The sequence below is a fragment of the Dendropsophus ebraccatus genome, chromosome 5, assembly GCF_027789765.1.
Source record: "Dendropsophus ebraccatus isolate aDenEbr1 chromosome 5, aDenEbr1.pat, whole genome shotgun sequence".
Classification (NCBI taxonomy): Eukaryota; Metazoa; Chordata; class Amphibia; order Anura; family Hylidae; genus Dendropsophus; species Dendropsophus ebraccatus.
Window position 1 is genome coordinate 31,201,864 of NC_091458.1, and position 27,421 is coordinate 31,229,284.

At 42.5% G+C, this 27,421-nt stretch overlaps 1 protein-coding gene across 1 annotated transcript; it reads left to right on the forward strand.

Annotated features, from left to right (window-relative positions):
* Positions 1-1,487: 1,487 nt before the first annotated feature.
* Positions 1,488-19,492, forward strand: LOC138794137 (thread biopolymer filament subunit alpha-like). Its single transcript, XM_069972906.1, has 11 exons — positions 1,488-1,581; positions 1,636-2,141; positions 4,475-4,686; positions 6,075-6,135; positions 6,329-6,424; positions 6,700-6,876; positions 8,809-8,934; positions 9,507-9,620; positions 9,918-10,024; positions 16,826-17,154; positions 19,149-19,492. The coding sequence occupies exons 1-11, from the start codon at positions 1,488-1,490 to the stop codon at positions 19,169-19,171; spliced, it is 1,845 nt and encodes a 614-aa protein (XP_069829007.1). The 3' UTR covers positions 19,172-19,492.
* Positions 19,493-27,421: the final 7,929 nt, after the last annotated feature.

The window sequence follows — 27,421 nt, forward strand, 5'->3', positions numbered from 1 at the left end:
CAGAGAGACAGAGAGAGACATAGAGAGACAGAGAGAGACAGAGAGAGACAGAGAATAGATTAGTTAAGGAGGTTGATAAGTATGAAATGTTAATTAAAAATAGTAGATTAATATGAGACCTGTTTCTCTCTCTCTCTCTCTCTCTCTCTCTCTCTCTCTCTCTCTCTCTCTCTCTCTCATCTCTGCATCTATTGCTCTCTGGTATCAGGTGCTGCAGGCATCTAGTGCTCTCTGTTATCAGGTGCTGCAGGGATATATTGTTCTCTGGTATCAGGTGCTGCAGGCAGCTATTGCTCTCTGGTATCAGGTGCTGCAGGCATCTATTGCTCTCTGGTGTCAGGTGCTGCAGGCATCTAGTGCTCTCTGGTATCAGGTTCTGCAGGCATCTATTGCTCTCTAGTATCAGGTGCTGCAGGGATATATTGCTCTCTGGTATCAGGTGCTGCAGGCCTCTAGTGCTCTCTGTTATCAGGTGCTGCAGGCATCTATTGCTCTCTGGTATCAGGTGCTGCAGGCATCTATTGCTCTCTAGTATCAGGTGCTGCAGGGATATATTGCTCTCTGGTATCAGGTGCTGCAGGCATCTAGTGCTCTCTGGTATCAGGTGCTGCAGGCATCTATTGCTCTCTGGTATCAGGTGCTGCAGGCATCTATTGCTCTCTAGTATCAGGTGCTGCAGGGATATATTGTTTTCTGGTATCAGGTGCTGCAGGCCTCTAGTGCTCTCTGGTATCAGGTTCTGCAGGCATCTATTGCTCTCTAGTATCAGGTGCTGCAGGGATATATTGCTCTCTGGTATCAGGTGCTGCAGGCCTCTAGTGCTCTCTGTTATCAGGTGCTGCAGGCATCTATTGCTCTCTGGTATCAGGTGCTGCAGGCATCTATTGCTCTCTAGTATCAGGTGCTGCAGGCATCTATTGCTCTCTAGTATCAGGTGCTGCAGGCATCTATTGCTCTCCGTTATCAGGCAGACTTACATTAGGTTTAATGCTCCTTATGATTACTGAAAGTTCTGTATGTCCTGCACTGGGGAGACTGGAGGCCTCAGCCTTGGCTATGTAGTTGAAGCATTAAAAGCAGCTACGTGGCAATCTCCTCTTACAGTATATACAATACATGAGGAACATCCCACCAAAAATGATGATCATCTGAATCTATAAATGACAAGTCCCAACAACCTCCAGCCTGGGAGCTAGGTGCAGACCACGCTGGCCTGTGGCACTCAGCTTCCATTTACACTGAGTACTCTGACATTTTCTTAATTCTTTCAGCTGCTTGCTTGCCCTTGTCCTCAGCTTCATCTTATCCAGCCTCAGGGGAACTACAAGTTTGATAGCAGAATTTTGATGAGTCTTGTTAAAAGGGGCCCCAACCAATAGAAAGCAGAGTTTGTGCGTCTCCTGTGGACAGCAGGCAGGGGTATATAGCTGCTCTCAGGTCTAGGGGCTGCTGTGTTCTGGGGGCTTCAGTCTTGGATACATCTCAGGATGACTGTGGAAAAGCAAGTGAAAATCAGCAGCACTGCTGTGCGCTATGGCGCATCCTATGGAGGCAACAAACTCTTCTCTGCAGCCAGGAGCAGTGCTAGGGGGGCTGGAGGCTTTGGAGGAGGATTTGCAGGAGGATATGGAGGAGGATATGGAGGAGGATTTGGAGGAGGATTTGCAGGAGGCTTTGGAGGAGTTGGACTCTCCAGGGCTGTTGGGCTAGGGGCAGCAGCAGGTGGTGGAGGCTTTGGTTTTAGAGGAGGTTTGGGTGGTGGAGCTGGTCTGAGAGGTGGGTTTGGTGGGGGTGCAGGCGCAGGCTTTGGCTTAGGAGGTGGCCTTGGTGGGGGTGCAGCAGGTAGAGCTGGAGGAGCCATGGGTGTGCTGAAAGGTCGCATAGGAGTTAGAGGTTTCAAGGTAGGCAGCTATGGTGGAGGTCCATCCCTTCTGTTTGCTGGTGGCAGGCCAGGATTTGGGGGTCCAGGGGGACTGGGAGGATTTGGGGGTCCAGGGGGACTAGGAGGAGGTCCAGGTGGTCCTGATATCCCATCTATTGACCCATCCCTGCCCTCTGTGGACACTGTTCAAATCACCCGCCTGAAGGAGAAAGAGGAACTCCAGGGGCTCAACAACAAATTTGCAACCTTCATTGACAAGGTAATTCTAAGGGATAACTTGATGTATTTATCTATTAAGTGAACTCTGACCATGTAGTCTTGTACCTATATCTGACCCTGTAGTCTTGTACCTGTATCTGACCCTGTATTCTTGTACCTGTATCTGACCATGTATTCTTGTACCTGTATCTGACCATGTATTCTTCTTGTACCTGTATCTGACCATGTATTCTTCTTGTACCTGTATCTGACCCTGTATTCTTGTACCTGTATCTGACCCTGTATTCTTGTACCTGTATCTGACCCTGTATTCTTGTATCTATATCTGACCATGTATTCTTCTTGTACCTGTATCTGACCATGTATTCTTCTTGTACCTGTATCTGACCATGTATTCTTGTACCTATATCTGACCATGTAGTCTTGTACCTGTATCTGACCCTGTATTCTTGTATCTATATCTGACCATGTAGTATTGTACCTGTATCTGACCCTGTATTCTTGTATCTATATCTGACCATGTAGTCTTGTACCTGTATCTGACCCTGTATTCTTGTATCTATATCTGACCCTGTATTCTTGTACCTGTATCTGACCATGTATTCTTGTACCTGTATCTGACCATGTATTCTTCTTGTACCTATATCTGACCATGTATTCTTGTACCTATATCTGACCCTGTATTCTTTTACCTGTATCTGACCATGCATCCACCACCAACCATTCATTCTTATACCTATACCGGACTATGCATTATTGTACCTATGTCTGACCCTTTATTCTTGTGTCTACCCCAGCCATTCATTATTGCACCCATATCTGATTATGTACTCTTGTACTTCTGATGAAATATCATTGTACTCACATCTGACCATGCATTATTGTACTCACATCTGACCATGCATTATTGTACTCACATCTGACCATGCATTATTGTACTCACATCTGACCATGCATTATTGTACTCACATCTGACCATGCATTATTGTACTCACATCTGACCATGCATTTTTGTGATTACATCTGATCATGCATTTTTGTGCCTACGCCAGACAACTCATTATTGTACCTAACTCTGACCATTTATGTTGGACCTGCCTCTGACCATACTTCCTTGCATCTACCCCTTGGACCATGCATTATTATACCCACATCTGACCAAACATCATTTTATCTATACATGACCATGCATTCAGTCACCTTTGATTATGCATTATTTTACCTACCCCTGACCATGAATTCTTTTACTCCCGCCATGACCATGCATGTGACCTTATTCACTGTGGACATAACTATTGAGACACTTTAAGAAATGTAACTTCAGTGTGCTCAGAGTTGTTATTTAACTTAATGCCAACCCTAACCTGTATTTTTTCTTTTACTTTTTTACCTGGACAATGGTACATATATGTGCTGATGAATCCCCCTCTCTGTCTCTATATATATAGTTATAGTTGAAGTTTTGCTCTTCAGTTAAAAAGCCCCATAGGTAGATAGAGTTAAATTATACAATTCTGTCTGCCTGCATTCACCAAAGGGAGAGCTCACTGCATACAGTTTTACCATTGAGTTCAGTGTGTAATCAGTATGCAGAAAGCTCTCAAGCTCCCCCTAGTGGTGGCTGCAGATACCTTGAATTGTATCCTTTAGCTTTTTGTGTCTACGGGGAATTAAGATCTGTTAAAAATAAGACTCTAACCATAATACTGATATAATAAAAAGACCATCAGCTCATAATGTTACCTATCATGGCGCTAAGAGTTATATATTCACTTTAAGGGATTTTGTATGATGCTTTATTTTTCACAAATAACATGTAGTAGTTGGATCCTAGTTTAATTCTTTAACTCATAATAACTTTTTATATATAGCCCCATCTGCACCTGTAAATAAGAGCAATGACCACACAATGCAACATAATGGATTTAGCATTCTTTATTTTTTATATACCAGCTGGTTATGTATGCCCTGGACCACCATCTAAGGGCTGGAAATTGTCTGAAATATTTATCTTGTTTGTTATACTACTTGCACTGCTTAAAGGGGTGTGATGGCATTAGCTGTGCATTAAAGATTCCATAGGAACAGGAAGAGTTATGGAGGCTCAATTGGTCTTGCACCATTTGGCACTTTTGGAGACATGAGCCATTTGGTAGGTGTAGATCAGATCATGCCTTTATAAGATTAGTTGAAGGGGTCTGCATTTTTTCATCAAACAGTGCCACCCTAGTCCATGGGCAGTGTCTGGTACTGCAGTTCATTTTACTGTGGCAGTAATGCAATAGCATCTACAGTGAGAGCTAGTGATAGGGTCCTTAATCAATGATACTCACATATACACATGAATGTAACCGTATTTATTCTTGTTTTCAGGTCCGCAGTCTGGAACAACAGAACACCATCCTGAAAGCCCAGATCAACCTGTACAACAGAAGTGACCCCAGCGGTCCAGCCAACGCTGGGGTGGTCGCAACTACTGCTGTTGCTGGCTACAAAGCCCAGGTTGATACCTTAACTCAGACCAAGGCAGCACTTTTGGCAGAAATTGATCACTACAAGTCGGTCATTGAAGAAATCCAAGCCAAGTGAGTAAACATAAAATGCTTATATGTTATATGCTGCACACACACACACCACATGCTGCATATACACATACACATTATATGCTGCACACACACACACACACACACCACATGCTGCATACACACACACACATTATATGCTGCACACACATTGCATGCTGCACACACATCACGTGCTGCATACTTACACACACACACACACATACATACACATACACATTATATGCTCTGCACACACACACACCACATGCTGCATACACACACACACATTATATGCTGCACACACATTGTATGCTGCACACACATCACGTGCTGCATACTTACACACACACACACACACACACACATACATACACATACACATTATATGCTCTGCACACACACACACCACATGCTGCATACACACACACATTATATGCTGCACACACATTGTATGCTGCACACACATCACGTGCTGCATACTAACACACACACACACACACACATACATACACATACACATTATATGCTCTGCACACACACACATCACATGCTGCACACACACACACATCACATGCTGCACACACACATACATACACATTATATGCTACACACACACACACCACATGCTGCATACACACACACACATTATATGCTGCACACACATTGCATGCTGCACACACATCACGTGCTGCATACTTACACACACACACACACACACACACATACATACACATACACATTATATGCTCTGCACACACACACATCACATGCTACACACACACATGCACACATCACATGCTGCACACACACACACACATCACATGCTGCACACACACATACATACACATTATATGCTACACACATCACATGCTGCACACACACATACATACACATTATATGCTGCACACACACATCACATGCTGCACACACACATACATACACATTATATGCTACACACACGTTACATGCTGCACACACACACATACATACACATTATATGCTACACACACACATCACATGCTGCACACGCACACATACATACACATTATATGCTGCACACACACATCACATGCTGCACACACACACACACACACACATCATATGCTGCACAGACACATACATACACATTATATGCTGCACACACACATCACATGCTGCAAAAACATACACATTATATGCTACACACACACACACATCACATTACATGCTGCCCGATGATTATAGCTGATCTCTGGGGTTCCCAGCAACAGGACATCCCGCGATCAGTATATGATTTAGTCAAAAGTGAATGATCCCTCAAAAAGAGAAAAAAGAATGAAACTTTTTTCAGCATTTCATCACTTTGGACACAGATATAATGATACGTTCGGTTCATCTCTGTTAAGCTGAATAATCATTGTTGTTTGCAGATTCGATGAGGACAGCTCAACCACAAAGAGCCTGGAGGCAGAATGGACTACACTGAAAGAGGTGAGAGGCCGCTATAGTATCTATCTATCTATCTATCTATCTATCTCCTATTTATCTATCTATCTATCTATCTATCTATCTATCTATCTATCTATCTATCTATCTATCTATCTATCTCTCATTATATATAATATATAGCAGTATTATAACTTACTTCTGTGTAAACTCAAATCCTTTTGTCTTTTCCTTCCAGGACGTCGATCATTTGTACCTGACAATCTTTGACTTACAGACTAAACTAACTGGAGTGGAGGATCAAATCACTCTGTCCAAACAGATATACGAAGCTGTAAGTAGTAGATACACAGAGAGTATTATACACTAGAAGACCATAAATCCACAAATAAACCAGAAATATCGAACAAGATTTCTATTGTAAACACAAAAGAATATTAGAAGTCACTATCAATCTCAGAGTGGCAGTGACACCTCTCTATAACACCGGGAGGTCAGGGAGGCGGAGCTTACGGGCCATGGTTTTTTAAAGGGACATACAGTTATTTTCATCAGTCAGTACTAAATCCATTGCTGATTTATAATGTCTATTATATTTTCAAATTGCAGAAAGTCAGAGAAGTCCAGACCATCATCACCAGCGGCACAAAGGCAGCCATTTCCATTTCATTCGACAACTACGCTCAAGCCGTGGACCTGACATCCGCCATCTCTGAAATGAAATCACAATATGAATTACTTGTTGCAAGGACCAAGCAGGAGGCTTTCGCAGCAGCTGAGAGCAAGGTAATTGTATCAGTATGGCATAGGTCATAGGTCCGGTCCCCAGTATATCACACACCCCACTCAGGGCAAGCTGAGACTTAGAGATAGCATTCTACTCACTGACTGTACATACTGGTAGTTTGTACCCATATGATGCAGCTGCACCCCATATCATCATACTACTACCCCCTTCATCCTACTGCTCCTCTATCATGATATTACTACCCTTCATCATCCTCCTACCCCTCCATCATCATCATACTACTACCCCCTTCATCCTCCTGCCCTTCCATCATCACAGTACTACCCATCTCATCCACCTACCCCTCCATCATTATTCTACTTCCCCCTTCATCCTCCTCCTGTCCCTTCATAATGATACCAGTACCCCCTTCAGCATCTTCTTGTCCCTTCATCTGTATTTAAAACAAAAAAAGCTATACTTACCTCACCAGTATGGTTCCTCTAGTCCAACAGGGACTCCTCTCCCTGCTCTGCATGAGTGACATCACTCGCGCTGGAAGGGGGCGCGGCTTATCACGGCGATGGAACATACCCTGGACATGGTTTTGCCAGGGCTGTCTCCTCAGAATCGGAACAGTCCCGGCAAAAACTGTGGTATGGATGACCTACATGACATTGTATACCCTTTATATACAAAGAGTGCACTGACCAAAGCTGTATAGAACTATACAAGGCTATACCAGCATATCCCACAATATTCTATGTCAGGAGACCAGATCTGCTGCTTTCAAGTTATACAGAAGTTTGTCTGATAGCTATCAGTTTTGTCTGTCAGCCAAGCAACGAACAGTATGGGCTCCCCTGGACGAAACAACTAGAACGGTGCCCCCTAGTGGTGGCGATCATTTACATTTCAGGACAGAATAGCTCTGTTTTTATTCACTTATCCTATCTAATATGCAGAACGCTTACTTACATTTTAGTGTCTCTAGAGATTGGGAGCCCTAAGCAAGTTCACATCACCCGTGGGAAGGAGAGAATGTAACAGCATGAAACCTACACCCCCGAAACCCCCCTGCTTCACACAGTCATAGAGATAAATGATAAAATGCAGAATGCCTGAGGCCTTGTATTGAACGCAACAGGAGCTGTAACAATCCGTATGCAATGAGATGCTCCCAATGGTTGCTGTGGGCAAAGCCTATGACTAATAGAAAGCAGTTCAGTGCTGCCCACCTTCCATTCACATAGATACCCTTAGTATGGTAGATATGGCAATGATAGAGATTGGTTACATTACTAAAATCATCTCATAATTTTGAAAATACTGATTGCTTGTATGCATCTAAATCAGGGATGGGGAACCTTCGGCCCTCCAGCTGTTGCAAAACTACAATTCCCATCATGCCTGGACAGCCAAAGCTAAAGCTTTGGCTGTCCAGGCATGATGGGAATTGTAGTTTTGAAACAGCTGGAGGGCCGAAGGTTCCCCATTACTGATCTAAATACAAACCAAGAAAAAAAAAACCTCCTCCGAGTCCCAGCTACACCCTTACCTGTGAACCCAAGACATGGCAGTGTATACAACTATATCCTAGACACCCAGATTATTTATTAGCAGATAATTTGGAATTTTCTTCTGATTCTTGTTTCTTGAACTTAAAGGGATTCTCTACTTTCAACCATCCCAAATAATTAGAAGGATTCTTTGTTATAAGTTACTCACAAAGGAGCTTGCTGCTCAGCCCTCCAACCTAAGCATCCAATATCTCTGTAGTGCCACCACAGGTGAAATTAAGCATTACACATTATCGATTCAAATCAATGCGTTATCTGTGTAATGCAAGACCGGACAGGTCCTCCAGATCTAGAGACACTCTTTTTATCCACTGAAACCTAAAAAAAAACCAGAACACATTTCTAATTATTATTATTATTATTATTATTATTATTATTATTCAGTATATTAACATTTTACCTGTTTTACAGATTGTTATGGTATCCGGTTCCACACAACCAACCGTACAAGCACTCACATCATTTAAGGAGGAATACAGGACGATGAAACTCCAGGTTGACTCAATACAGCGCGAGATTGAAAGGGTTAAGTCTGTGGTAAGTTTCATTAGCATCAATGAGAAATATAGGAAACCTCATATATATATATATATATATATATATATATATATAATATATACAGTATATAAGAGTGGGGGGTGAGCTTCAGCAATCAGCAGTGCTCTATGGGGAAACCATAGTGCTCAATTTCCGCACGGCGCCACCACAGGGGAAATGAGGCATTGCACAATGTCCATTGAAACAATTCAGAAATATTTTGTTTTTGCTTGGAACTATTCTTTGTCTTGGGATAATATCTATATCTCATGAATCCCATTGGCATTGCAGAACAATGTGGACCCCATGAATCCATTGATATCAATAGATGTTCTTTGTGTTCCTGTAATGGCAAAACAAGCTAAACCAGCAATTTCCAAATGCTTAAAGGACTTCTGTAAGCAAGACACCCCCCCCCCCTCATTCCTAGCAGCTTCTAGCTAGGTGACCTGCAAAGTATAATGGGATTTATATATATATATATATATATATATATATATATATATATATATATATAAATTATTATTATTTTTTTTTTTTATGAGGTCAATAAATTTTATTTTGGTTTACAGAACATTCAGCTGGAATCTTCGATCACAGAAGCCGAGAGCAGCTCAACCAGCGAGGTTGACACCTACCAAGAGCAGGCCACAGCTCTTAAGGCTCAACTAGACGACATTAGGAAGGTAAGCTTCCCAAGTCCCATGATTGGTAACATCTTAAAGATTTCACGACTTGCCTCGAAAGAGATGTTGGTCCAAAAATAGGCTACTTTTAGCATTACAACCGAACACTGAATTGGAGGACCGGAGATCAAGACCATACGTGAGGCCAACAGACTAATGGACACCAAGTTCTACTATAACTTCATTGACATAAAACATTATATTATATCCTTCAAAGTAAGAAATAATTGTAATATCATTGAAGGATCACTGTGCATTCACCAAAATGGTAACATAGTTCTTGTTTTTACTCAATAGCAAATTGCTCACTATGGCCAAGAATACCAGGATCTGCTGGCCGTGAAGATGGGATTGGATGTAGAGATCACAGCCTACAAGAAACTGATGGACAGTGAAGAGATGAGGTAAGAAATTGTGATATATATATAGGCCATAGTGATGACTAGACAGCTGGGTCAGCCAGTCTTTTGGGGTGTTCCTAGTATGTAGTGGTTAATGGTGTATGGAGGGACAGCAGATAAACCACCCAGATATTTGGGATTCCCCTTTTAAGGCTGTATAAAAAATATACCATTGTTTGGTTTGTATCTTTATTGAATATACGTCAGGTTATATTGTATGGCCGCAGTTGTTAGCTCCTTACCGTGCTTTATATCATAGCTGGCTGCCGCTAAAAGCGCAGCGGTATTAAATGGCGGTCTATGGCCTGCAGCCTGGAATACAATACAATTGCAGTCTTTGCTGTGTTCATTCACAATCTACTGCCTCGCCTGACCTGCTATTCTGCCTTACTGTGAACAGCTGTTTCCATGAACCCGGCTGATTGATTGCTGGTTTTGCTGAGTAACGGAGTGTAGCAGACTGTAAATTAGAGAGCTCGCCTCAAACAGCCCAGGAACATACAGTAAGAATGGGATGAATTAATCAGAGCCCGGACAGATCAGGCAAGGTGACCATTCACCACATTTAGGACAGCCAGAAACGGGAGAGATTTAATGCAGCTTGTTTTACTTCACTGACAAAACAGCAGTAAAATATCTGCCTGATCACTATGTATATTTTACATTTGCCTATGGGATTTATATAGCAATAGGATTTAAAGGGTTCCTGCAATCCTAGTTTGTTGCATTTTCATGCCCAGGTATTTCCACATCCCCATAGAATTCAATGGAAAAAGACTACATGGTCAAACAATTCAGTGACCATACCTATATTTTTGGGATTGATGAAGGTCCCAGAGGTTGGTTTCCCATCGATTTTACATTGAAATGTCATAAATGGCTATGTAGGGGTCTATTCTCACTCATTCTCATTCATTCAGACAATCCATTGTGTAATGCTGCTTTTCACCTGCGGGGGCACTGTAGTGAAACTGAACACTCCCTTTTTGTTCTCCCCTACAGCCGATCACTGGGAGCCCAGTAGTAGAACACCATGTGATCAGCTTATCATTCAAATTAACTCTAAGCTTATAGAATACTGTGATGATGATCTGCAGGATGGTCCATAGACACATAGATAAAGATAATACAGTATCATTGCTGTAAGAGTGATCGGATCTTTGAGTAATAATAGTCAAGGACCCTTTGCAATGTATGACTTTAACAGTACCAGCCTGTGCCCCCACAATAGTCACCATCTTGTTAAGATAAAAGTGTCACAATGCTGCACCAGCTCTCATTTCATAGTGAATTTTGCCTACATTTTGGGTCTAGAACCCCTCTAAATAAAGGCACTTTGAAACCTTCCAGTTGTCTTAAATATGTAGCCTCGATGTAGTGGGTACAAATTAGTAAGCAACATAGGAAAGCAAACTAACCAAATCAAGGTCTACAATTGCCTTCTTTAGAGCTAATTTGCATACTGATTTCCCATGAAGCATTGCCTGAGAATGATGGCTTCTCTTTAATAACAATCAGTGCCACCTCTCTTATATAGAATGACATCTAAGTCCTCTAGTTCAGAATACTACAATGAACAACAACAGTGCCAACCCCATTTCTCATAGAAGCTCCGGGCTACCCACATCTGACTATTTCTGTACTCTCCATAATTTTAGTGGGTATGGAACCTACCAAGAGAGACAGGCAAATCTGCTGTCGAAAAAGTAATGTTGAGAATAGCCTGAGCGGAGCATTTATTCAAAGTCCTGACATTGTCTTGAAGAATTCTGGTATAATCCATTTTAAATTATTTAGCAGAGCAATTTAGAGTAGAGAGGGACTTGTCAGCCAAAAATAAGCAGAGATTGAGAGAATGTGAAAAATATACTGGAGCGAAAAAAAAAAAAAAAAGCTGGGTAATCAAAATGTGACTGATTGTATTATGGCCTCCATAGTCTGTCATAGTATGACAGGTATATTGCCCAGGAGGTCAGGCCGCACTCGGGGGGCAATGTTTTAAACTGCATCGACAGTCAGGTCTTGGCTGTATATTTGTCTCTTTTCGCCTTTTCAGAATGATGCTGTGAATCCAGAATTTGAGAAGGAAATATTCTATTAAGATGCAGAAGACAAAAGTGACCAATGACCATAAACCTGGCAGGATAGTTATACTAGCATAGTCATACTGAATTTGCATTTGCATTTGAATATATATATATATATGTATACACACACACACACACACACACACACACACACACACATGCACACAGGTCTTACCAAGTGCTCTTTTTCTCAAGGGTAATTTAGTTGCCTTGGGAGTTATAATCATTCATCTTTCCTGAACTGGAAATCTGCTCTCCACGCATTAACTTTCTGATGACCTTGTGGTGGGCCAATGTTTACACTCAGCAGCCGATCTAAGTAAAAAGAGCTGCAGCATAATGTAAGATAAAGAATAGTTTAGGAAGTAGGTTTTAAACAACATCAGAGTCCACATAATCCTTAGTCACAGATTCACTGTAAAGTTGGATGGAAAATGATTACAGTGCATCACTGTGCACACTAGAATTCTGCGGTGGCGGATGTTCAATTGGCTATGGGTGCTATAGAGATGTGTAGTTATAAGCAGTTGAGAATGCAGGCAACGTACATGCCCAATTAAAGACTAAATAATTTAAAAAAATGATTATTGTGCACAGTGCTGCACTATCATTATTTGTCATCTAATGTTACACATACACTTTAAATTGCATGAAACAAGTCTAAGGCTTTGGCTTTCCAAGTATGAAGGGAATCATAGTTTTTCAATAGCTTGAGGGCTGTGAGTTTGACACCTGTAGTCTACAGGACTGACATATACATGGAGCCCGATTTGTGTTCATATAAGTTCTTCTTCTTCTCTTCCATGTCCACCACTACATGTGACATAGACCCTTAGATTTATTATTCTCCACAAACCAGCCCTATACCATTGGCTGCATAATCTGTGTTTACTCTTGATATTCCGGTGGATCCCTCTAAACATCAGTGCACATTCCGCATCAAACAAGACCCTCGCTTTAATGTGTTTCTTCATTGCGCACTTGTTAATGGGTTGCTAAAAATAGCCGCGCTGTATTCCAGTAAAATATTACTAGTGAAATAGAGCAAAGCACGGAGCAGCGTAATGCATTATGTTCTGTTCTGCTAAACTATTCTGCGCTGACTGCTAGCTTCCTGGCCTTCCTGTATTCTCCAGAACAGGGGAATAAATAGATGTAAGCCCTGGTTAGAAGCTGTGAAGTCATATAGAGGACCAGGGGATGGCATAAGGGATATGGGGTGGGTGTGGGGGGGCAGTCTCTGCCCCTTTAAATATCCCTAAAGCAGGAGACACTGGTGTCCTGAGTGGCTCTCAGGGGTGACATTTGTATAGAGCTTTCAATGGATTGCTTGTTCTAATCAATAAATCACTTGTAATATAGTGAATGTTGACCTACATAGAGGTTACTCACGTTCTGCTTTGTTCTTTGTGTGTAAGTGATCCCCTGACCCATATTTGCATTCCTGTCATTAACCCATTTGGGGCAAACCTAGTCCTTGTCTGCCTCTGTTCTCTTGTTTGCATCTTATCCTCATTCCTCAGTTATTCCTCCTGGAAATGTAACATTACTGGGTCTTACCATCCCCTTACTCTGGCAACGCAACTGAACCTGTTGACATAGAGAATAGTAACACACAGCTATTAATTTATGCCAGGAGGAGTAATAGAGGAACGTCAAAACTCCAGAATTGTTATTTTAATAACAAACATACTATACTAACACTATACTTCCCAACAAAGAGAACTAATGCATGTATAGGATTCGGCCTACTGACACCTTGCGGTGGGCTTATGTGTATACAGAGCAGATAATCTGAATAAAAAGAGCCGCAGCATAATATTAGACAAGGTGCTATTTAAAGGGGTTTTCCAATTTTAGACCTTGGGGTCCTTTAACACAGACAGATTATCTGACAGATTTTTGAAACCAAAGCCAGGAACATAAACTATAAACAGAGAACAGGTTATAAAGGAAAGACTGAGATTTCTCCTCTTTTCAAATCCATTCCTGGCTTTGGCTTCAAAAATCTGTCATATAATCTGTGAAAAAGGACCCCTAGAGGAGTGGCTGCTCTACTGGGAGGGAAACAGCTGAGTAAGATTATTGGTGGTCACATGCAGGCTTGGACTGGCCAACAGGGAATGTTGGGTAATCCCTCGGTGGGCCCTACCCTTTAGTGGGCCCTTGAGCTAGTAGTGGTCCTCCTTGTTTAGCAGATCTGGGATGACATATAATCCCCCAGCACTGCTGCACAAGCCTGTGAGTTATGTGCACTCATTTGTAACTCCACCTCTTATACGTAAACCTGCCGAAAAGTTACTGGCAGTGAGCTAGTATTGCCAGTCACATACACAGCTTTGTTGCTATAGTAATGTGAAAGATTTGGTGCTGGTTATAAGTGGTGTATATAAGGTAGGCCCCTAGAATCAAACTCCCTGGTTTCCCTGGTGGGTCCAAGGTACCCCAGTCCGACACTGGTCACATGGGTGAAACCAGTAAGACCTTTTCTGCCCCATGGATGACCCCGCTAAGGGTTGCCTTATTCTCCCCACCTGGGGTTATACCAAATGAAGTTCTATCACAATAGGTATGGATATAAGAGCGTAAGAAAATAGCATAAGGCCCCTTAACAACTATCTGGACCCATATGAGTGAGACGTGGGGGGAATATGCAATACAGTATATTCAACCAAACCAGAACATTTGGGGTTGTTAGAGGCGTAAGGCTTTTCTATTCTTCTTACACAAAGCGACATGTACCATTCCTTACAGAATAGAAATTGTTCTTCTAAGGTTGATGGGAAATGTCAGGAGAGGTTAAGAGTTCTTGAAAACCAGTGAAATTGCTAGCAGAGGTCTTGGCGACCTGAATTAATCTTCTGCCACCTCTTATTGTGCGCTCCTTAAAGGGTATTTTACATCTTAAAAAATAAGCCAGATTTAATTAACTTTAATCCAGACGCAGTCTATTCCCAAATATCAGACATTAGTTTCTGCTATTATTAATGTCACCGGCGTCTAACAGTCATTCTTACCAGATGACGACCCAATAGCTACAGTTATATTTTGCATAAAATCTTTTATGTACATAGGCTTATTAAAAGGTTGTGAAAACGTTGCCTAAAGTAAATGGCCTCCCTCCAAATGTTAAAAAAATTTGAACATTCTAATAAGTCCAGTAATATCGCACTGTATCTTTGTAGTAGTTTGAGCTTATTTTAATGTATACTATCCTGGTTACCTGTAGCCACCACTAGGGGGAGCTTACTGCAAACTAGTTATGCTTTGAACTCAATGAGAAAACTGTATGCAGTAAGTTTTCCTAGTGAGGGGTAAAGGCAGACAGTATTGTATAATTTTACTCTCTATATATTATATGTTCAATCTCTACAAAACTAACCAGAACAGAAGGTTGAAACTAAAATGACAAGATATTGAAAGGTGGACACTGAAGGGTCTTTGGCATGTCATCACTTTATGATCGGTGGGGTCCAACCTCTGGGACCAACACTGATCCTGAGAATGAGGGGGCACAGAGCTGGGTCATGCTCTTCACTGGTTTTGCCTACATGGTGAGGCTTTGGCCACATAAAGGTGCCGGCTGCAGGTCTCTATGCAGAGGAAACTTGAAAAGGGACTAGTGTTCCATCTTTTCATTCTGGGGATACTGGGGGTCCCAGAGATCGGACCCAAACATTCATATACTACCTATATGCCATCTCTTTATAGCTGTTGATTATTGGAATTAATCCATTTAACCTTTAAAGGGGTACTTCTTTTAACCCAACTGGTGTAAGAAAGTTATATAGACTTGTAATTTACTTCTATTTATAAAATCTCAAGCCTAATTGTACTTATCAGCTGCTTTATGTTCTGCAGGAAGTGGTGTATTCTTTGTGGTCTGACACAGTGCTCTCTGCTGCCACCTCTGTCCATGTCAGGAACTGTCCAGAGCAGGAGAGGTTTTCTATATGGATTTGTTACTTCTCTGGATGGTTCCTGTCCTGGACAGAGGTGGAAGCAGAGAGCACTGTGTCAGACTGGAAACAATACATCACTTCCTGCAGGACATACAGCAGCTAATAAGACTTGAAATTTTTAAAGAGAAGAAATGTACAAATCCATATAACTTTCTGATACCAATTGATTTGAAAGGGAAAAAAAGTATTGCTGCAGTTCCCCTTTAAGCCTTTGGCTTTCAGGGCATGATGGGAACTATAGCTTTACAACTATGCAGCCTACTGCCACCTCTGTCTGTTTCAGGAAGTGTCAAGATCAGGCGTATAGCCCCTTAAGGAGTATAATTTTACTAAGATAACATAAATGGTCCTAATCTGTTATAATTCCACATTCTGACTTTATCCGTCAGGATTACGTTTTAAATATCTAGGGCAGCCATCATTTGTGTCACTTTTCAGGCACTTATAAGGTTACAGACGTCTTGGCTCTACGTATTAGGTAGATTGTCTATGTACTGTGGATTTCTGGGTCGGTGATTAATGAGGTTGTGGGAAATAACATCAGTTACTTGATAGCCCAGGACAAACACATTCATTTGCTTAAAGAAAAACTTCAGCGGCAAGACAAATTTACTCCTGCCTCCCCCCACCCCCAACCTATCCTCTTATACTCTTAAGAAAATAAAAAAGAATTGATATTTACCTAGAAATTTTTTTTGCACTGGAAATATAAGCAGTACATGATGTATTTAATCCTCTCTTCCTCTGTCTTGCAGACTTAGCAGCGGAAGTGGCATTACCGTCTCGATGACCAAAACATCTGTTGGAGGTGGAGCCGGTGGAGGTGGACTTGGTGGCGGCCTTGGAGGAGGATTAGGAGGAGGTCTAGGAGGAGGTCTAGGAGGAGGTCTAGGAGGAGGTCTAGGAGGAGGCCTAGGAGGAGGCCTAGGAGGTGGTCTCGGAGGAGGTCTAGGACTTGGTGGCGGCTTTGGTAGTGGCCTTGGTGGCGGCGCTGGATTTGGCCTAAGCCTTAGCGGCGGCGGAGGAGGCTTTGGATCTAGCTTTGGAGGCGGATTACAGTTTGGAAGCCTGAACTCCAGCTCAAGTAAGTTTATCTTTTGAGGGTATGTTTTCATCGTCTTCTTGAATTATTGTATAGATGTATACTTGAGGGTATTACCGTTACATGATATTGTGTCCAACAACATTTAGAACTTGTCAAAATTAAGGGTTCGTCTCAGCATAAACACATATAGCCATCAATGCCCAATCCTTGTCAGATCACTAGAACATAGCAGCTTTGACTTTAGAGCTTGATCACTGCCACGTCTTTGAAGCAGTCGAAAAGGATCACATGGGTCGGACCCAATTGATGGTATATCCTAGAGTAGTGGTCCCCTACCAGTGGCCCTCCAGCTGTTATAAAACTGCAGTCCCCATCCTGTCCTAATGGCTAAAGTGCAACACTGTCCTGAGAATATACCACCAATGTTTGTGCTGAGACACCCCCTTTAACACAAACCACAGACATCTTGGTTGCCCCTTCCATCACACATAACATAGCCGTGTAGGATGACACTGACCCCCCCCCCCCCCCGCGCGCGTTTACGGCCATGATGTAATACACCTTTAGCTTGTAATTACAATATCATTTCCATTCCGCCAGTTCTGAATGAACATTTTATACTTGGAAATGTTTGGATTAGTGTAATGAAGCCAAATGTAATTTCTTGCATTGAGGGGCTTATCCATTAGGCAGTTAGGATAACTTGGTATATGAGATACAGGAAGGAAACATATTTCAATAATTTTACATTTTTATAGACGCAGATTGAGAATATGCAGTAAGTCATAGCAGCAAGCCGGATGTCATCCCTGATAAGTCTCATAGCAATGATCCATTAAGCTCCTATATATGTATGGCATATATAAGCTGTATAGAGAATGAAGCATCAAATCTGAATCATTTATTGGACATATACATATTTATCATCCATCTATAGCCCACAAGTTGTATATAAGTCCCCTAAGGGCAGCCCCCTTTATACATCTGCCATCTGATTCCCATAGAAACATTATGGAGATGTAGTCACTATGGGCGAGATTTATCAAACTGGTGTAAAGTAGAACTGGCTCAGTTGCCCCTAGCAACCAATCAGATTCCACCTTTCATTCCTCACAGACTCTTTGGAAAATGAAAGGTGGAATCTGATTGGTTGCTAGGGGCAACTGGGCCAGTTCTACTTTACACCAGTTTAAAAAATCTCCCCCTATATATGTATATACATTTTGGGATAGGGAAACCCTGTGCTAATTATGTTCAGGGCTCATTCCAAGAACAAGCTCTGATACATTGTTACTAGAGATGAGCGAACGGAGTTCGGGTTCGAGTCCATCCAAACTCAAACGATTGGCATTTGATTAGCGGGGGCTGCTGAACTTGGATAAAGCTCTAAGGTTGTCTGGAAAACATGGATACAGCCAATGACTATATCCATGTTTTCCACATAGCCTTAGGGCTTTATCCAACTTCAGCAGCCACCGCTAATCACATGACGAACGTTCGGGTTCGGATGGACTCGAGCATGCTCGAGGTTCGCTCATCTCTAATTGTAACCAATGACACACTAGTTTACCTTCAGACAGGTTTTCATCTTCTTGGGGGGAAATTTTTGGCCGAGGAAGGTGAACAGGTTAAAAATCTAAAAATTTTTGTACCAAACCTGGCTCATGCCCAAATTGGCAATTTTGGTTTGCCAGAAAACTGGCCTACAAGGTTGATGACGGGAACCTGTCATCACTTTCATGCTGCCTGAGTCATTGAAGCAGTTCCCAGTAGCTTCTTCCCATCCCACCGGCCTTAATCCTTGATCGATAGATTTCCCCTATATCCGTATAGGAAGAGATCTATCAATCATGGCTGGTTGGGCAGAGAGTAGACATGAAGATGTGCCCTAATGGTTCGGGCAGCATAAAAGGGATGACAGGTTTCCTTTAAATTACCCCAAAGTGTTGCCTAACTTCAATCATAGAAGTGGTGATGTAATAATGGGTATAAGATCAGCGTCTAACCAATAAATTCTCTGTCTCCTCTTCCAGTATCCACTTCCACTGCCTTTTGAAGATCAGGAACCATCCATTGAAGAACAGCCTCTATTACGAATGTTTGAGAAATCCCCCAGAACCACCACCTTGCTGTGATAATAGAAACCCAGCTGGATTTTTCTCCACGCAAAAAAATAAAAAAGTTATATCTGCACTTAACGGGCTTCCAGAGAAGACGACATCGCTTTAAGATTCTCTCTAATTTTCTAACACGGGACTTTGTTGTTTTTGTTTGTATGGAACATTTTGTATTATGCTTCTTCTGTGTAAGCTATTGGTGATTTTAGGCTTTCCATTTGTTGATTTTTTTTTTTTAGCCTCCACTTCTTTCCTGTTCCATTTCCACCAAATGATAAATTATACATGTAACCCCCGCGCTTGCCACATAAATCTCTAATTACTGAGCTGCAGGAAGTTTAGCCTAATCTGGGAATTATCACTGAGCTATGGACTGCTGAACAGACAAGGGCATATCTCCTCCACACTGTATGTAAGGCTGAAAGCGTGCAATAATATACTCGCGGTATGTGTCATGACGGAGATTGACGTGCTGCCAAGACTTAGACGGGCAACTTCCAGGTACAGGCACCATGTTTTGTTTTTCATAAAGGAGCGTGATCGAGTCTCCTGCCGAGTCCTTGTATCCAGAGAACATTTAGCAGATCCCTGAGCGAATAAGGGCTTAATGTTTTCAAAAATGTAAAGAAATCAAAATAAAAGCATTTCTTAAAGATTTACGAGTTTCTTTACTAATTCATAACTGATACTATAGCGGTAGGCCATCTTGGGCTATGTTGTGCACCATTGGTGTTATACCCATGAGTTAACAACAAGGTTTATTCTCAGAATTTCATAAGAATGTTCTGCCAAACATATGGTGGTAGAACTTGGAGTGTCTATGGGTAGGTAACAGTGGTGTACCATAGAGAATGACAACAAGATAGGTATGGGGTTGTGCCAAGAGGATCTGAACTGCTTCACTTGCTTTGGGAAAGTCATTTCTTTTGCAGCCGCACCTTGGGGGGTGGGGCTTAGTGCATAGAATTTTTTCTTACAGAAAAGGCCACTTTTACAGGGCAGGGGAGCATTTTAATTTTGCAACAGTATTCCTAAGCCAATGCTGGGTACAGGTCCAAAACACAGAAGAGGTGGACATGTTTTTATGATATGTTTTGGTGCAAAATACTGAGTAAAATATTAAGTAAAGTAAAGAGGTTCTGAACAGCACTGCAGTGCTGTACAAAGCTTCCAGCTAGAAGAGTGCACTGGAATTCAAAGGAATAGGCGGCACTCCAGGCTTGTGGTGAAGTAGAAAAGACTTTTATTCACCCTTCAAGTGCGACGTTTCGACCCAAAGTTAGCTTCTTTCTCAAACTTTTGAAAGACTATAATGTTGAGTTGAAACATTGCACTTGATGGGTGAATACTTCACCGCAAGCCTGGAGTGCCACCTATTCCTTTGGAGTAAAATATAATATAGTAAAAGTAGTAACATTGAGTTCAATAGTAGCTAAATAAATCAATATGTAAACATTCACAAACACACACACACACACACATATATGCCATCTTAAAAACCAAAAATAGATGATTCCTTGAAGATTCTTCTTTGTCAAACAAGACCACCTGCTCTGTACCCCCATGGCAAAATACTGTGGAACAGTGGGGACCACCTAAGGCCCACAACACAGAAAAGTCTGTAACCTTCATTCTATCTTTGGGAACTGTCTTTGCCCACTCCAACACTGTTCACACAGCACCTGAAGGCGAACAGGGTTGCCCCCTACTTTACTTATATAGAGTTAGGGGCTCAGTTAGTAAAAAAAGAAAAAGAAAAGAATATACACTGTTGATCACTACTGTATATTGCAATTAGATATTACTTTTTACCTCCCACAAGAGCATGTAGTTCACAAGTGATTGGGAGAACATGTCTCTGTGACATGTAAAAAGTTTATTTTCGTGACAGGTACACAAGTGGTATCATTAATAGTACTTTATGCAGCAGCTTTCATGTGATTCACTCCTGACAGGAAGTTGAGAACAGAATAACAAAATGTGTATTGTCTCAGCTCCTGACTCCTCCCTCTCTCCCGAGACAATGCATCTTCTCTGATCTCTGATGTCACAGGAGGCTTGGCTGGATCTTGTCCTTGAGCGCTAGCCCTGCCCCCTGAGTAATGTCACCCCCACTGACCAGACCTTCCATTATGCTAACAGACATAATACACAGCAATACATAAGCAGTGCACTGTGCTATCAAGCGATTACATGACCAGGTTCCCTAGTAGACACAAAAATTCCCTTGACCCATTAAAAAACCAATTATGTAAAAAAAAAAATTTAATAAAAAAATTACGGCAACCTTACTCCAAAGGAGTTGTGTCCTTTAGGGGTTAATCCCTGTAACTTTTAGTAACTGGTTTATTCTGCTTGAAATAGCCTAGAACACATAGTTTTCTTCCAGAATGGTAAAGAACATTTTAGAATAATGAATCTTTGATCGGCGGAGAATACAATTATTTCCCGTCTCCATTTTATTGATGGAAGAGTTATGTGATGGGTACATAAAAGTCATTGATAGTGTTTTAAGGATTTAGAGCAGCTCATCCCCGGTGCTCAATGTTTACAAGAAAAACTGAATAAACTGCGTTTCCACTAAGCATTCTCCGCACATACTCTTTCCTTTGGTAATTTATTCCAAGCATGGTAGTCGGAAGCAAAAGGTGAATACGCATATTTTATCAAGAGCTAGAACATTAAATTCAGTACATAAGTTTATTAGACGCTACATTGACGAAACATAGCGGCGAAGTGAGAAATCCACTGATTCATCAAAACCGTATCGGAACAATCTCAGTAGATGGTATAAGTACAGCTGGTGGCAGAATAGCGTGGAGATGAAGGAGTGAGATCTATGGTGTAAACTCCATGGACTGGAAGGATATGAACATGTTATAATGAATTCTCCTATGATAAATTGTTTATCGCACCAAAATCTCAGGCTAAATCTCCCACGCTCAGTCACCTGCTTGGGATGTTCTATCAAGACTCTGCCTTTGGCTAACATCGGTGATAGAATCAGGAATGCAAATTCTAGATCTCTGTAATAAATCTTCACATTTTTGGCTGGTTAAGCTTGTTTTTTATCTCTTTTCTAGGTGGAAACTAACAGCAAGCTGCTGCTGAGTGCACAGTGGTTGGAGGGGTTGTCTGGTGTCTCTCTCGTCTACCTACTGTAGTCCAGTAATGGCGAACCTTATGGCACTCCAGCAGTTGAAAAACTTCAATTGCCTAGAAAACCAATGATATGGCTTTGGCTGCCCAGGCATGATAGGAACTGTAGTTTTGCAACAGCTGGGGGGGTTGAAGATTCGCCAATACTGGACTAGATGTGTAGACAGGCTGAATGCCAAATGGAAAGTTGCCAAGGATGTCCTCCAATGTCCTCCAATGTCCTCCAATAGATCAGTGCTCGTTTACTGAGCAATTACACTTGATGACTATCGGACAGTATATATTGTTGGTGATGTCAGTGCAGCCCTTGCCTTTAGTGTAAAATAATAAAATATTAACTCACCTTACCAAATTTTCTGGTGTCCTTGGACCTTCCCCAATGTCTGCATTTCTGCCTTCTTTTCCGATCTCTGCACTTCCAGGCCTCCGACCGCTCAGCTGATCCCTTGCTGCGACCTGGCTCAGCCAGTGACTGGCGGAGCAGCCACCGGCCTGTCAGAGATCGGAACCAGGGAACGTCTGAGGACACCAGGGAACCTGGTAAGGTGAGTTTTTACGGTTATGATCGGCCGATGATCGTTTCACTGGCTGATCGTTCCCTCTATTACACAGAGCGATAACAGGCCGAATTGCCCTGATTCGGCCGTTTATCGCTACATGTAATAGGGCCCTTACAGAGCCTATTAGATGGCTCGATTAAATGTTGCAAGGGCTGCACGGACATTGTTAGCAGGGGAAGCTGGGGTAAGTGGGGAATCCAAGAAACATGTTGAGAGACAACAATCAGCCAATGATCGTATTTAATACATGGGGCGATATCTGGTCGATTCTGCCTGATTTGGTAGATGATCAGTCCGTGTAATAGGCCCCTAACTCAGGATGAGTAAAAGAGGAATAATGCAATGTATTCAGAAAGCAACCCATCTAATGTAGATTAGTTCTAAATAAAAACTGCAAACTTTGTTTTAATATCAGAAGAATCCATACACTTAAAAATAATTTCCATCTTGTCGATATTTACAGGTGATTCTTTCCAAACAAAATTCATATGCGCATGTAGTTTAAAAATGTCAGTGTAAGCTATAGCCAGCATTGGACTGCAGCCTGCAATGATTTCACTGATGACTTCAATGACTTAACCTAAGCATGATCTCTAGGGACATACTTGCATAATGGTGGTGGGAAACCTACCCATCTGCCTACCTGGGGACATACCTGCATAATGGTGGTGGGAAACCTACCCATCTGCCTACCTGGGGACATACCTGCATAATGGTGGTGGGAAACCTACCCATCTGCCTACCCGGGGACATACCTGCATAATGGTGGTGGGAAACCTACCCATCTGCCTACCTGGGGACATACCTGCATAATGGTGGTGGGAAACCTACCCATCTGCCTACCCGGGGACATACCTGCATAAGGGGGGGGGGGGGGGGGGGGGGTGGAACACACAACAACAACTAGATACCCAACTCTACATTTGGACTAGTGACTATGCAGAGTCCTCTACTATCAATATCACAGATAGTTTATTATGGTTGTGCTGAGAGCAACAAGATGAAAACCAGCAAGGCAAACTGTCCAATGCAGAAAAAACTAGTTGCAGCACTTACCCGATGCTTCTCTTTTTACTTTATTGTAGGTTCACGGCCATAATCTGTCCAGGGAAGGGAGTAAAGCACCACAAACTGTACAGTTGCCATGACGTTGTTTGGGCCCACCCATATAGATGCGGCACCAACTGTATTACGTGTCTCACAGCTGGAGAAAGTGCAGAACGCATGAAACGGGACACCCTGTTGGCGCTGGTGCAGTCGCTTTTTCAAAATGGCTCGGTTCCCATGCTTGGTGCCATTGTATTCTTGTGCACTAGCCTGCTGTATGCACTGAAGGATGGCCCTGGCGCCCCCAGTATAATGATATACCCTCCTCTCAGTGACATGCCTTCATCAGAATCAAGCAGAGTCACGTCACAGAGGGGAGGGGAGATCATTATATGGTGTCCCAGCACAGGCTTTGCTGTTCCTTGGCACCTGTGCAAAGTTTTCACTCAGGTTTACAGAGTGAGAGATGTAGTATGGTGTTTCCCCACTAGGTGTCACTACTGCCTTACCTAACCTGTTGCACAGCTGAAGGAGACAAAGGGTTACTTGTTGTATACCATCTGTTATGTGCTGACCAATCCCATATGCTGGTTCTCTTCTACCTATCTCTTTTATCCTCTCTCTCTCACACTCACTCAGCCCCACCACTCACAGGAGGGCTTAATGGGGGGTAGTGAAGTCAGTCTCTAACTAGTATTCAGTGTTAGAGAAAGCAAACCCAAACCAGTTCCTGTAAAAGTTAAGCCAGGGCCTGTCTTTGGCCAGGACCCCTGACAGGGACAGAGACAGACAGTAACTAAAGACTTTATTCTCTATGCAAACAACTTCATTCAGTATATAGTGTTAAGTTGACCTTAGGGGAGAGAAGCCACCTAGGATAACCTTTGCCCACGCCAGGAACCTTTCTAAACCGTGCAGTGCAGTCTCCTGAAACAAGAGAAGCTAACCCCAATAGGACAAAGCTACCAGGGAAAAGGTCTACATATCCTACTGCGCAGCGCAGGACGACTGGGAAGTCTTAGCCACCTAGGACGGGTTCTATGCAACTAGGTGGCATAGGCGTTTCAGAGCCACAACTAGGCATCCGTGAGTATGAGTATCACTTATTTTTCTTTCTACACACCTGTTCCAGCAGAGCACACTTACAACTTGGGAAGGGCTCCTCTGACAACTCCTCTACTCTTCTTTCTCTCTACAAAGCACCAACTCTTACAAGCACTGGTTCTACCTCACTGTCAGCCACAGCGTTTGCTGAGTCAAGATCTGCACTCTTGTATTGCGTGTTCTGTTAATCTCAAGCCTTATTCAGTGTTCTATTTTTCACTAAACGAACAGAATTTTTCCCCTTTCTGTTAATGGCGGTACCAACTACCCGGGTGGGTCTGCTACCACTTGAGGTTGCTGTGGCAAGTTCCCAAGTAACCCTCAACACTCCTGGAGGTTACCGACCATTGAGGATAATAAACCGGCCAAAGCAGGTATTTACATCACACCTGTATCCACCTAACCCAGCAGCCGACCATCACAGAAGTGGCCGAGTATCACAATTACACCATTACACTGGGAGACGCTGGGCCCACCTCTAGTACATTATGAAAAAGTGACCCGCCACTGAAATCACTGCATCGGCGCCGTCAGGGTAATATAAAACAAAAATGGTACATTCACTTTAAAGGTTTCGATCCTGTCCCCCTCTTCCCTTCTTTCCAGACTATACAGATTAACATCCTTAAGTGTTTCCTGATATACCTGACACCCTCTACTATTTTTGTAGCCTGTCTTTGGACCCATTCAGTATCCTAGGTGAGGTCTCCAGGAGTGGACACAGTATTCCAGATGCAGTCTCACTAGAGCTCCATACAGTGGAATCATGATCAATAGCTTTCCTGACATGTCAGAAGTTGTGATCGGTGGGGTCTGGTTGCTGAGACCTCCATCTATTGCTAGAATAGGTCAGGGATCTGTACACACTCACGCTGTTTTCATTAGCAGAGCAGAAAAATAGCAGAGAGCACCTCACCCCCCTTGCTCTAGCAATGATTTCTCTATGACATGTCAGAAGTTTAATAAAATGATAGGCACCAACAACCCTGTGCTGCATTTATTATAGCCTGAGGCTATGATACCTATAATTGCAGCATTGCATTTTTTCTGTAATTATCTTTCCCTAAGGCTACATAAGCGTGGTCTATGAAACATAAACTATGACTACTATATAGCCAACACAAAAAAACTCTTTAGCCACAATCTTTATAACTTTCCATTGCAATAGCACCATTACATGTGGGCGAAGGGGGTCATACTTTATTAACGGCATGGGGCCCATGGTACCCTTAAAGGGGAACTTAAGGTAGAGGGGGGAAAAATGAAACTTCTGCAGAAGCATATAGTGTTACTTACCTATCTATGCCAGTTTTAAAACTACCAAAAATCCATTTGTGCATTGTATTCTCTACCTGTAACACCACACAGCACGCTGTATTCTCTACCTGTAACACCACACAGCACGCTGTATTCTCTACCTGTAACACCACACAGCACACTGTATTCTCTACCTGTAACACCACACATCACGCTGTATTCTCTCTGTAACACCACACAGCACACTGTATTCTCTACCTGTAACACCACACAGCACGCTGTATTCTCTACCTGTAACACCACACAGCACTGTATTCTGTACCTGTAACACCACACAGCACACTGTATTCTCTACCTGTAACACCACACAGCACACTGTATCCTCTACCTGTAACACCACACAGCACGCTGTATTCTCTACCTGTAACACCACACACCACACTGTATTCTCTACCTGTAACACCACACAGCACACTGTATTCTCTACCTGTAACACCACACAGCACGCTGTATTCTCTACCTGTTACACCACACAGCATGCTGTATTCTCTACCTGTAACACCACACAGCACGCTGTATTCTCTACCTGTAACACCACACAGCACACTGTATTCTCTACCTGTAACACCACACAGCACGCTGTATTCTCTACCTGTAACACCACACAGCACACTGTATCCTCTACCTGTAACACCACTTAGCACGCTGTATTCTGTACCTGTAACACCACACAGCACACTGTATTCTCTACCTGTAACACCACACAGCACACTGTATCCTCTACCTGTAACACCACACAGCACGCTGTATTCTCTACCTGTAACACCACACACCACACTGTATTCTCTACCTGTAACACCACACAGCACACTGTATTCTCTACCTGTAACACCACACAGCACGCTGTATTCTCTACCTGTAACACCACACAGCACACTGTTTTCTCTACCTGTAACACCACACAGCACACTGTATCCTCTACCTGTAACACCACACAGCACGCTGTATTCTCTACCTGTAAAGCCACACAGCGTGCTGTATTCTCTAGCTGTAACACCACAC

What these genes read in the sequence shown, in the direction of transcription:
- LOC138794137 (XM_069972906.1), top strand. Translation starts at nt 1,488, where the DNA reads ATGACTGTGGAAAAGCAAGTGAAAATCAGCAGCACTGCTGTGCGCTAT. An exon ending in TTGAAAGGGTTAAGTCTGTG is followed by an intron (nt 8,935 to 9,506) that starts GTAAGTTTCATT and finishes TTTGGTTTACAG; the next exon opens with AACATTCAGCTGGAATCTTC. An exon ending in AAGCCTGAACTCCAGCTCAA is followed by an intron (nt 17,155 to 19,148) that starts GTAAGTTTATCT and finishes CTCCTCTTCCAG; the next exon opens with TATCCACTTCCACTGCCTTT.